At 41.1% G+C, this 12561-nt stretch overlaps 1 protein-coding gene across 1 annotated transcript; it reads left to right on the top strand.

The window, feature by feature from the left end:
- The first annotated feature begins 467 nt into the window (after positions 1-467).
- RFK (riboflavin kinase) lies at positions 468-6817 on the top strand. Its single transcript, XM_079925988.1, has 4 exons — positions 468-906; positions 1832-1983; positions 4072-4174; positions 4949-6817. Exons 1-4 carry the CDS (start codon positions 825-827, stop codon positions 5077-5079), a joined length of 468 nt encoding a protein of 155 aa, XP_079782114.1. The 5' UTR covers positions 468-824; the 3' UTR covers positions 5080-6817.
- Positions 6818-12561: the final 5744 nt, after the last annotated feature.

Genomic DNA, 12561 nt, shown 5'->3' with positions numbered 1-12561 from the left:
AGCGTTACAGACCAGGACCCGCTCCCCTGGAGCTTACATACTGATACAACTTCAGACCATGGTCAAGTGGTCTGGGGGAGAGGAGGTCCACTTCCCGTAGCTAGTCGTGAAAAGCTTCTATGAAGAGGTGGAATTTTGGAGGTTTAATAAATCTTTAAAAAGCGAATGAATGATGAATGACGAGCAACCTAGCAGTTGTCAAGGAGCTAAAGAACGTCTCTTCTCGGCATCAGGATCATAATGAAAAGGAAAAAGGGGAAAGAAACACTTCGGAGTGTCTGAGAATGAGGACAGTGCTTTCACAGGTCCCAGGCTGAAAAACGCGCCCCCGACTCGGTTTCCACCGCCCGGGAAGACTGAACTACCAAGGAAAAACGGACACCTCCCAGGCTACGTTGGAGGCAGGGCTACGGCGGGGGCGGGGCTAAATTGGGGGCGGGGCTACGGAAGCCGTACGAGCGCCGGGCCGCTCGGCCTGGGCAGAGTACGTAAGCCCGTGGCGCTCGGTGGGCTGGGGGGCCGTCCCAAGCCACCCCGCTCCGCTCCCCGCCCACAGCCGCACTTCCGCCGTCGCCGGCGTTCCGGAGTCCAGACGCAGCGTCTGAGTCGCCCGGCACCTTCTGTCAGTGGCGTGAGCGTCTCGCTGTGGCGTGTCGTCCGCGCTGCTCGGCCAGTTGTACGCCCGTGCGCTCGCCCGGCCGGCCGGCCTGCGGAGCTCCCGCCCGCGTCCCCCGGCTGGTCTGGGGCGTCCGGGCACCGCCTCGACGGCGGCTCCGCCGGACGCGCGTTCTGGACCGCAGCCCGCACCCCGAGCGGACGGCGTCATGAGGCACCTGCCGTACTTCTGCCGCGGCCAGGTGGTGCGGGGCTTCGGTCGCGGCTCCAAGCAGCTGGGCATCCCTACAGGTGAGCGCGGGAGGGCGCGGAGCCCCCACCCACGCTGGGCCGGATCACCTGAGAGCGAGGACGTCAGCCGGGGAGCTCCGGGCCGGGTGGTGGGGCTACGGGCAGAGGTGACGTTCCCGTCCTCCCCGCCCCCGCTTTGTTGAGGCTGATGACCTTTGGTCGGACCGATGGAGCGCGTCCTTGCCCGTGGCTCCGAATTCACCGGCTTGGGGGGTGGTGAGGGCAGGAAGCCGGAGCTGAGTTTCGGGAGCCCTCTTTCCCGCCTCCCTATCCAGCCGTGATAAATCCGCCAAACGTGGCGCGCGTCTTTCTCTTTAGAAAATGTAATGTGGGCCCGATAGGCTAAATTCTCAAGCCAGCTGTAAGGTTTTCGTTCTTTAAATACGTTAGTAGGTTGTGTCCAAATGATGACACAGGCAGATGAATGAGAACCAGGTATCTTTTTTGGTCTGCATTAGTTTTAGTAGTCAGGTCCTGAAGGTATGCTTAATTTTTCCTTAAAAATACATTCCAGGGCTGCACCTAGACCTATTAAAGCAGTCTTTGAGCTTGGGACCTAGTATGTATATTTCGAAAATAGAAATCTTTTCAAGAGACGCTGAAGCCCTTTAAGAAGGACCAGGGCTAAAAAAAACCCCAGCTCTTCCTGTACCTGTTTTCTTCTACTGTGAGAGTTTACGATTTTTGGTACACTTACTATAACCTGGTAACTTATACATATATAATCTGGTACCTTTTTTCCTAACCAATCTGTATGAAGAGGAGAAAGAAATCCTAGCCAGAGTATGAAATGATGGGATTAATAATTGTAGTTAGAGTCCTAGGAATCTTGTGAGGGTAATGATTTAGACTAGCCTTACATGTGAATTTTCTAAATATTGACTATGAAACTCTAAATATTAGCATATTTTCTTCTGTTGTTTAGCTAACTTTCCTGAACAAGTAGTAGATAATCTTCCAGCTGATGTATCCACTGGCATATATTATGGTTGGGCCAGTGTTGGAAGTGGAGACGTCCATAAGATGGTGGTGAGCATAGGATGGAACCCGTACTACAAGAATACAAAAAAGTCCATGGTAAGAATTAATAATTGTATTTCACTCTGTAAACAGAGAATGGGATGATGATTTAGAGTAATACACAGATAGAACTCATCAGTGGTGATCACAACATAATCCAAATATGAGAATTTACTTGACAGGTTTAAAAGTGAAGAGTTTAGTTACTAATTGAATGGAATAACTTTTCCATCCTTTTCACTTTCAAGATTATTTGTGTCTTTGGATCTAAAGTGAGTCTCTTATAAAGGGGGTATAGTTGGATCTTGTGTGTTTGAACCATTCTGCTAATCTCTGCCTTTTGATTGGAGAGTTTAATCCATTTACATTTAAAGTAATTACTGATAAGGAGAGACTTCTGATGTTTTGCTATTTGTTTTTTGTATGCTTTATAGCTTTTTTGTCAGTTCCTCCATTACTGCCTTTTTTGTTTAGTTGACTTTTTTTTGTAGTGACACATTTTGATTTCTTTCTTATTTCCTTTTGTGTATTTTCTTTGTAGTTACCATGGGGACTGCATTTAACATCCTAAAGTTATAAAAATCTATTTTGAATTTATATGAACTTAATAGTATACCAAAACTCACAAATTACATCATTGTGTACCCAATAACATAGATTAATAAATTTTTATGCATTTATCTTTTAAATCATGGAGAAAATAGAAAGTGGAATCACAAGCCAAAACTACAATAATTAATTTTTATAACTGCCCATGTGTTTACCTTTACTAGAAATAAAAGTGAAATAAAGTTGAGTTCACCAGTTAATGTAGGTCATTTACTCTAATTATTTGGTCACCCTGTTAAGGTAGAACTGCTTACGCTGTGGATGGTGCTTTCTGATAAAATTGTAAGGTGATGCTTTTTTTCCTCTTTTTTTTTTTTTTTTTTTTTTTTGCTGTACGTGGGCCTCTTGCCGTTGTGGCCTCGCCCGTTGCAGAGCACAGGCTCCGGACGCGCAGGCTTAGCGGCCATGGCTCACGGGCCCAGCCGCTCCGCGGCATGTGGGATCTTCCTGGACCGGGGCACGAACTCGTGTCCCCCGCATTGGCAGGCAGACTGTCAACCACTGCGCCACCAGGGAAGCCCTTTTTCCTCTTTTTAAACCCCTTTGAGAGTATACATAATTCTTCTGTTCTTAAGAACAGAAGACCTACACAGCTGAAGTGCTTAATCTGCTAGATGTGGCTGAATCTTTGGGTCAGCTCAAGTATGTGGCACAAACGGTTATAGTTGATCTAAATTTCATCCTCTTTGAAGAGTTTATAGAAAAGTGCTGGTATAAGCAATAGAAGTGGCCCAGAACTACTTAACGTTGTGCTCAGTGTTCCTCTTATTTTTCAGGATTAAGGCTGTGTTGGAATAGATAAAGAAAATAATCGATGAAAGAAGGCAAAATATTTTTCTCTGGAATGAGAGAGGGAATGAAGGGGAGGGGAGGCTATCCCATGACTACTTTTTCCTTATTAGCTACTCAGATAACAGAACTCTTACTATAGAGCCAGTTAAGGAGTGCCTTGGAGGTCCTTCCATAGTTAGGAGAAACTCAGTTTTCCATTGGTAGGAGGTTCATACTTTTTAGAGTTTTTCTTTTTTCTTTTCTTTGCTGATAACAGACATACATGATGTACCTGTTCAAGTCTTTATCCCTTTAAAAAAAATTGGATTGTCTGTCTTACTTAAATAAGTTCTTAATATATTCTGGATCCAATTCTTTTGTTGGAACTATGTATGACAAATGCCTTCTTCCACTGTGTTGCCTTTTTTTTTTAATTCGCTTAATGGAATGGTATCTTTTGAAGAAGAGTTTCTTCGCTCATTCCCTCTGCTGTATTTGCTCAGTTTTTTCACCTTGATAAGACTCTTAATTACTTTGGTGCATGTTAGCTTTTTCTAAAAACAGCAAATCACACCAGATTTGTGGGATAGCATTTACCTTACTCAGTTATAATGGTACAAGGTCGAGAACAGGAGCAATGGAAGAATTCAGGAAATACTGCACTTAGATTTTAACCTGTCTTTAAAATTTTAAGGAGGGTTGATTGTTTCATTTAAATTACCTCACCATAAAGATAAATTCAATTTTAACATCTCTTGACTGTAGGAAACTCATATCATGCATACTTTCAAAGAGGACTTCTATGGGGAAATTCTCAACGTGGCCATTGTTGGCTACCTCAGACCAGAAAAGAACTTTGATTCTTTAGGTAAGTTCTTATTTAGATCTTCTTAAAATATTACTGCAGCTACTCTGCTGCTTCTCCTAATAGTAATCATGGCTAGACAGATAATATTTGAGCATTTAATATGCTAGGCACCGCTTTAAGAGCCTTACATGAATCAACTCACTTTATCCCCACAACACCCACATGAGGAATTATTTTGCTGATTTTGCAGATGAGGAAATTGGCACAGAGAGGTTAAGTAATTTGCCCGGGGTAGCATAGTAAGTGATGGAGCGTAGATTCAAACCCAGCAGGCTGGCTCTCTCTCCAACAGTATGAAGTTAATGAAATCCTTATTTCCTTTTCATATTTTAAGGAACCAGTAAGAGTTAATACTGTGATGAATAATGGATGCTTAGCGGTAGTTGAAGTGTAAGAAGCAGTAAATCGGAACATTTAAGACATGTCAAGAATCTTAGTGTAGTGTAATAGTTTTAATTCTAATGTAGAGTTTCTTTTACAAGCGTAAATATTGAAGAGAATTGATAGTATTTGTTTCTTCCATTTAGTATATGCCATGTACCTTTCTGCCAATGCCTTTCTCTAAGTAATTGCAAGAAGATTAGGGACATCTTTTGTGTACTATTGACTTTTACTTAAGTCTAGAAGAAAGGATGAAACAGACATTATTGGGCATCTACCCTGTGCCAGGAACACTGCCAGCCTATGAGATTTTAGGAGAAGCTGAACAAAGGAGTAGTAAAAAAGCACAGCAGCAGATTTTCATTATCTTTACCTGGTATATTCTCTCCACAGAGTCACTCATTTCAGCAATTCAAGGTGATATTGAGGAAGCTAAGAAACGACTAGATTTACCAGAACATTTGAAACTCAAAGAACACGATTTCTTCCAGGTTCCTAAAAGCAAAATAATGAATGGCCACTGAAGGAAAAGCATCTTATTTATTCATTCACTGTTTTCTAATATATTACTGCTCATAACTCTACAGTCTCATCCTGGTTATATTTTAAAAATCAAACATTTTCCTACAGCTGTGAATTAAACAGTACAATGTAGTTACCATATTATGTTCCAACTGTTCAATTAAACCCATCGTGTTACAGTACTAAAAAGGTTCATTTTAAAAATCAAGATTCTTTTTAATGTAATATGTTGATTAAAATGTACCACTAGAAAGGTCTTAAGTGTTTTATAATGGAAATGAAATATATATAAATATGGGGAACAGGCAAGTCAGTGGTTTGAGATGAGAACTATTAATTCTCATGGTAAAATTCTAGCATGCATGTGCCTGTATAGCATGCTCTGCTAATCAGAAGGCTCATAAAAGTAACTATATTAAGCAGAGGTTTGACAGCTTATTACAAACCTAAGGGGAAAAATCCAGAATTCATAATTTTGATATTTTGTGCATTTATATATTATTATAGACATGAAGACTTGTGAAATTTCACTTTAGTTAGTCATTTCCTTTAAGGGCTCAAATCATTGTACTGTGTTCCATTTTTGTTACAGCTGCCTCAGTTCTAATTGGTCTAGACTCTCTCCCTATTATTTTTTTGTTTTTCTTTTAAAACCGTAAAATGAGTGTTTTTCGAATCTCTAGTTCTCATTTTTGTGTTATGTAACACGTCTCTCTTTTTAAGAGTAGATATTCTTCAACATTTTTCTTAACCTTTGTTTCCTGTAAATAATTCTCAGTGTCAGTTCTTCCATTTAGAATATCCAACTTTACGTTTACAAAATGTAGAGTTTCATCTGCGTCTGCATCTGCCGTCCCATCGCTTCACTATATGAACAGTGATTAAGTGTATATCTCTTGCATTTTAGAGAAAACACCCAAGTGTTCATCTGTAGGTTTCCTCACAGTTTAAACGAACACCTAGCATTTCATTTATATATACCAGTTTCTTAAACAACATAAAATACTTGTTTCCTCCCCTAGGGAAACAATTTAAGACCCAACTAAACTATGAAATACAAAGCTATTTGTTTTTAATGTGACTGTATGTTCCTGAGCAAATGCCGACTGTTGTAGTTGTGTGTGCACAATGTAATTTAAGGCTAGAGTGCTATCTAGAAGATAAATTTTAAAGATAACTCATTATAAAATCATTTTCCCCTAATCTGCATAAATGAGGACTGATTTTAACAAAACTGTTTATATAATATTTAGAAGAATATCTAAAGCTGATGTCGGAGAAGGGGGAAGCAGGAATAAATTCAGTTGGATTGTTTTGACTTTTTGGTATATGAATTTATGGCAAACAGTGTAGTATGTGTCTTTTTCATTTCTTCTTTAAAGAAATACTTAGAAAATGTAATTTAATGTTAGAAATCCTATACTTGAAAGAAGCCTCAATTATCAGTGGTTCTGTGAAACAAAATTAAAAACAAACATGGAAAGTGTAAAAAAGATTTGTGTGTGAGTAGCTTGCGACTGATTGTGTCCTCATTAAATGTGAAAATTCTTTGATATTGTCACCTTACATTTTGTTAAATAACTATTGCTTTTGAAAAGCCTATAGTGTGTGGTTTAGGAGTTAGTTAACAGTGTCTACATTTTTTAAAGTTTTATATATAAAGTATTTATTATAAGAAATTGCAGTAGGGCCATTTTCAATTAGTGTTTTCAGGCCTTGAAATAAATCTTGACCAAGGGATGTTTCTTCTTTTTTTGTGTCAGTTTGAATCTTTTGATTTGTCTATATAAATTCCTGATTGGTTGGTTGATGGTTACTGGTTACTGTAAGGTGTGTTAGAGGCCCTGAATAGTGAGTTACAGGCAGCAGCTACAGGGAGAACCTGGCCAGCAGCGGTGGTTCTACAAACAGAGGCCTTGCCTTTAACGGCCCTTGTAGGTTAGGTCTGAGTACCGTTCCATAACCCCTGCTCCAAAACAGCGTTTTGTAACCCTCATGACTTGTGCCACCAACCCCCTCGCAGTGACTTGGGACTCTTGCCTGTCTCTACTACATGGAGCAACTCACAGTGGCTCTTTCAACACTTCATCACCAGTGCTCTCAGTTATGGAGGCTTAAAGCCTTGCAGTTAGGGCTGTAACACGGTTCTGATCAGGGAGATGTAAGCAGAAGTCTACTTGGCGTTTGTGAGGACAGTTCTGCTTCCCTGGTGAAAGTGCTAGCCTTTTCCTGTTCTCCTCTTACCTGGAAAATGGATGGAGGCTGATAGAGGAGAACCAATCTGACCTTCTGGGACTGAGCTAGGAAATAAATCTACCATATAGAAAGAAATGCCATCATAAGCAAGAGTTAGCAGAAACAAATTACAGAATAAGCTCTATGAAGGTGACAGATACGGGCATTATCAGATACAGAACTTGAAATCACTGTATAATATGTGTAAAGAAATGAGAGTGTCAAAAATGGTGAACTAAGGTTCTATAAAAAATCGGGCAGATTTAAGAATTGTCAAAATAGAATTGATGAAAAAATAATTCAAATTTAAAGCTCAGTGGACAGGATAAGTACAGGTTAGACACAGTTGGTGAGCTGTGAGATCTGACAGTCTGACTGCTCTCATACACCTATTGTCTATTCACTCCAAATTTGCTTCCCATGGTTTTTGTAATGTGGCTGTGACTTAACACTTCTTTGACAGTTGGCTTCCTTTTGGGTCAGGTCATACATGGACGTTGAGCCCTAGCTTGTGTCACAGGCAGCTCAGTTCTTGGACTTACCCCTGTGCTTACTTTCCCTGTTCCTGAGTGTGTATTTGGGATAGACATGCCTGACAACTGACAGAATCCCCACTCTGGTTCCCTGACTGAAACAAGGGCCAAGTAGAAGCCACAATAGTAAAGCAAGTCAGTGCTACATCTCTGGGGAAATTGCCAAGTGTCATCATTAAAAATACAGAAAGAAAACAAGCAAAAAAAAAAAAATACAGAAAAATTCAGGGTAAAGGCTCCTAACATCTGTTCAGGCTGTACAGAAACTTAGTGGATCTTGGGAAATGACTGTATTATCAACTAATCAGGTGATGACCTCAACTGCAGCTGTTGTCCAGGATATATAAAATGTCTCAACAGATTTCTAAGGATTGGTGTAAGGAACATATCACAACGTGATGGAGAAAAATCAGTATTTTTAAAATACAAAAATATCACAATGGAAAGCTATGTTGAAATGAATGATAATATGCAACGTGTAAAAATTTATAGGATATAACTAATGCTATCAAGAATTATAGCTTTAAATACATAGAAAAGAAAGATCAATAATCTAAGCTTTGATCTCAAGCTAGAAAAAGAATAGCAAAAGAAGCCAGACAAAAATGAGTACACACTGGGCTTCCCTGGTAGCACAGTGGTTAAGAATCCACCTGCCAATGCAGGAGACATGGGTTTGAGCCCTGGTCCGGGAAGATCCCACATGCCACAGAGCAGCTAAGCCCAGGCATCATAACTACTGAGCCTGTGAGCCACAACTACTGAAGCCTGTGCGCCTAGAGCCTGTGCGCCGCAACAATAGAAGCCACCACAATGAGAAACCCGTGCACCACAACAAAGAGTAGCCCTCGCTCACTGCAACCGGAGAAAAGCCCATGCACAGCAACGAAGACCCAACGCAGCCACAAATAAATTTTAAAAAAAGTGAGTACACTGATTCTATATAAATTGTAAGAACAGGCAGAACTATAGCAAAAATGGTCAGAGTGGTTCTAGAGGACAGGGGTGACAGGAGGATTATGAAGGCTGTTGGGTGCTTCCGTCTCTGTCCTGTTTCTAGATCTGGGTGATGGTTGCATAATGTGCTCGCTTGTGAAAATTCATCAAGCTTTATACCTACTTGTACACATTCAAATAAGGCAAATGATGTTCTGTATCGCTTGGCTGTGAATATCATTTACACAGTCAAGAATTACAGCACTGAATTTTTATGAAGCAAAATACATTTATTGGAAGGATGAGGAGGGAAGTGTGCAGGGGCAGTGATGGTAAGAGTTTGGGAAAGAAATGCTCATCTTCCGTTAGTGGGAAATGAGTAGGTAGATACCTAACCTGAAAACATAGGAAGCATCAGTATAAGCATCTGCCTTAGGGACAGGGAGAAAACATATTAAGTAACTGAAAGGGTTGAAATTGCTTGCTTCTAAGGAGTGGGAAATGGGATGTGATGGGAGCAAACAAATTAATATTTCTTTTTCTTACTATGTCTTGTTAAATAATTTGATTCCTTAAACTATGTGCAGGTATATCCTGATGAAAATAAAAATTAGCCTTTAGAAAGTTAATTATGTATTTGGAGGGTGCTAAAAAGTTGTGAAACTTAGGATAAACTTTTTTTTTTCAATTAATTTATTTATGGCTGCGTTGGGTCTTCATTGCTGCGCACGGGCTTTCTCCAGTTGCGGTGAGCAGGGGCTACTCTTTGTGGTGGTGTGAGGGCTTCTCATTGCAGTGGCTTCTCATGTTATGTAGCATGGGCTCTAGACACGCAGACTTCAGTAGTTGTGGCTCACGGGCTCAGTAGTTGTGGCACACGGGCTTAGTTGCTCCGTGGCATGTGGGATCTTCCCGGACCAGGGCTTGAACCTATGTCCCCTGCATTGGCAGGCGGATTCTTTTTTTTTTGTGGTACGCGGGCCTCTCACTGTTGTGGCCTCTCCCGTTGCGGAGCACAGGCTCCGGACGCGCAGGCTCAGCGGCCATGGCTCACGGGCGCAGCCGCTCCGCGGCATGTGGGATCTTCCCGGACCAGGGCACGAACCCGTGTCCCCTGCATTGGCAGGCAGACTCTCAATCACTGCGCCACCAGGGAAGCCCGGCAGGCGGATTCTTAACCACTGTGCCACCAAGGAAGTTCCAGGATAAACATTTTTAAACAATGTATTATATTTTCAAATTACATGCTCAGTATGTTTTTCTTCAATTTACAAACAACTTTTTGAATAAAGTACCTCTAAATTCAGTGAGTTCAACTAGTAATCTGGAAAAAGTAATGCACACATTATAAAGCATGCTGTTCAATAGAACTTCCTGCTGTTGTGATAATGTTCCATTTCTTCACTCTCCACTAATTAAATAGCCACGTGTGCCTAGTGACTATTGTATTAGGCAATACAACTATAGAAGATCCAAAAAAAAAAAAAAAAAAACGGAAATACAGGGGAAATAATATACTTAATGTGCTTTTTTCAGATTAACAATTGGTCCAATTGCTTTAATTTTGAGGTACTTTATCTGAAAATGCATGGACCACATTTCATGAAAATAGAACTAACGTATAGTTTAAATTGTTTCTCAGCTTCGTGGATACTATGTATATGATACTCTTTTCTTCTATTTAGTTTGCTCTCTTTCTAATTTCTCATTTATTTTCAGCCATTATTTGCTTTATAAGCATTTTAAGCCTAAAGCTCACCTACCCGCCCCCCCCCCCCGCCCCCACTACAGGTTTACCTGCCAGCATGTGGAAGCCAGCCCCGCGGAAAGGGAGTGAGCTGTCTGGCATTTGGCATCTCTTCTCAGCTCTCCTGATCACAGTCCTGCACACAGTCACCTTCCCTTAGAGGTCTCAATGGATTACGTTATTAAGTTAGGTTGAAGGGCATTTAACAGAAGGGAGATGGATATATTTGAATGGCATTCGTGAATATACGAATTCATATACCAACTGACAATAGTCTCTCTCTTTTTAAAAAGAAAAATATATATTTATTTATTTTGGCTGCATTGGGTCTTAGTTTAGGTATGTGGACTTTTTTTTTTTTTTTTTTTTTTTTTGCGGTACGCGGACCTCTCACTGTTGTGGCCTCTTCCGTTGCGGAGCGCAGGCTCAGCGGCCATGGCTCACGGGCCCAGCCGCTGCGCGGCATGTGGGATCTTCCCAGACCGGGGCACGAACCCGTGTCCCCTGCATCGTCAGGCAGACTCTCAACCACTGCGCCACCAGGGAAGCCCTCGGCATGTGGACTTCTTAGTTGTGGCGTGCATGCAGGATCTAGTTCCCTGACCAGGTATCAACCCGGGCTCCCTGCATTGGCAGCGGGGAGTCTTACCCACTGGACCACAAGGGAAGTCCCCACAATAGTCTCTTTATAGCAGCCTCCCACAAACTCCAGTGTCTCATGTTTATAATCGCCTTAAGCTCTTTCACCTAGAGTGTAAACTTCTGGAAGCCTTGAACTGTATTTTAATTCCTCCAGCACCTATGTATAGAAGGTGCTCTGTATATAATTGTGCATTAATTAGAAATAAATATACCTTGGATACTGGGGCCTTAATACAGCAACAGAATTAGAGAAAGCTTCACTGGGGACCCAGCTTGTGGGCCAAATAATTTTTAAACCTGGCTCTGCCTTCCTTAGCTCCATTTTATTCTCCAAGGTAAAATCTATGCCATGGATGAAGCCTCGAGGGCTGAGTTTTGTTATCTATTAAGGGCTTGTTACAGTCATTATGATAGATATTAACTTATATTTTTCTCACAGAAAAATTGTGACTTCCTGAATTTTTTATTTCTAATCCTTCATGAACTGATACTTAAAAACATACAAACTGATGAGGATGGTTATAATTTTTGTGACTTTCTGTTTGAATAAAAAAAAATCCCCCCAAATACAATAAAAATTACTAGAAAAATAGTCACACACTTGGATGTCTTGACAATGTCAAAATGCTGTAAGGGATTCTAAATACTCTCAATTTCAGTAAGAGACAGTTAATAGACCACACTTCGGGCTTTCCCTGTTAGCCGGAGCAGGTTGACAAACTTTTGTAAAGGGCCAGACAGAAAATTCTTAAGGCTTTGCCATATCGAAAAAGCAACCATGGACAATATGTAAATGAATAGGCATGGCTATGTTTCAAATTTTTATTTAGTAAGGCAGGAGATTGGATTTGGCCCATAGACCCACAGTTTGCCAACTCCTGAGTGAAAAGAGCTCTTTTTTTTCAATCTTTATTAGCACATAGAGAAATAGTCACCTTCTTTTTCCCAATTACTAGGCAGGTTTTATGTAACTCATGTGCACACAATTTTGAAGCACAGGTGTTAACACTGAAGGAAGATAGTTATGGGTTTAAAGTGGTATTGGTATCTTCAAATCTAGAGTGCCCAGGTGAATTTTAAATGTTTACTCTTCTAGTTGTGAGGAGTAGGTGATCACAAGATGCCAACCCTGGATAGGAACTAAATTTTTTGTCCCCCCCAAATTGATATGTTGAAGTCCTAACACCCAATATATTAGCAGGTGGAGCCTTTGGGAGGTAATTAGGTCATGAGGGTGGAGCCCTCATTAATGGGATTAGTGGCCTTATAAAAGGACCCCCCCCCCCCCCCAGCCAGCTCTCTCACTTTCTTTCCACTACTTGAGGGTATAATGAGAAGTTGGCAGTCTTGCAACCTGGAAGAGGGCCCTCAACAGAACTGGACCATGCTGA

The sequence above is a fragment of the Stenella coeruleoalba genome (assembly GCF_951394435.1).
Source record: "Stenella coeruleoalba genome assembly, chromosome: 7".
In the NCBI taxonomy this organism is placed as follows: Eukaryota; Metazoa; Chordata; class Mammalia; order Artiodactyla; family Delphinidae; genus Stenella; species Stenella coeruleoalba.
This window is presented reverse-complemented; position numbering and strand designations above follow the sequence as displayed.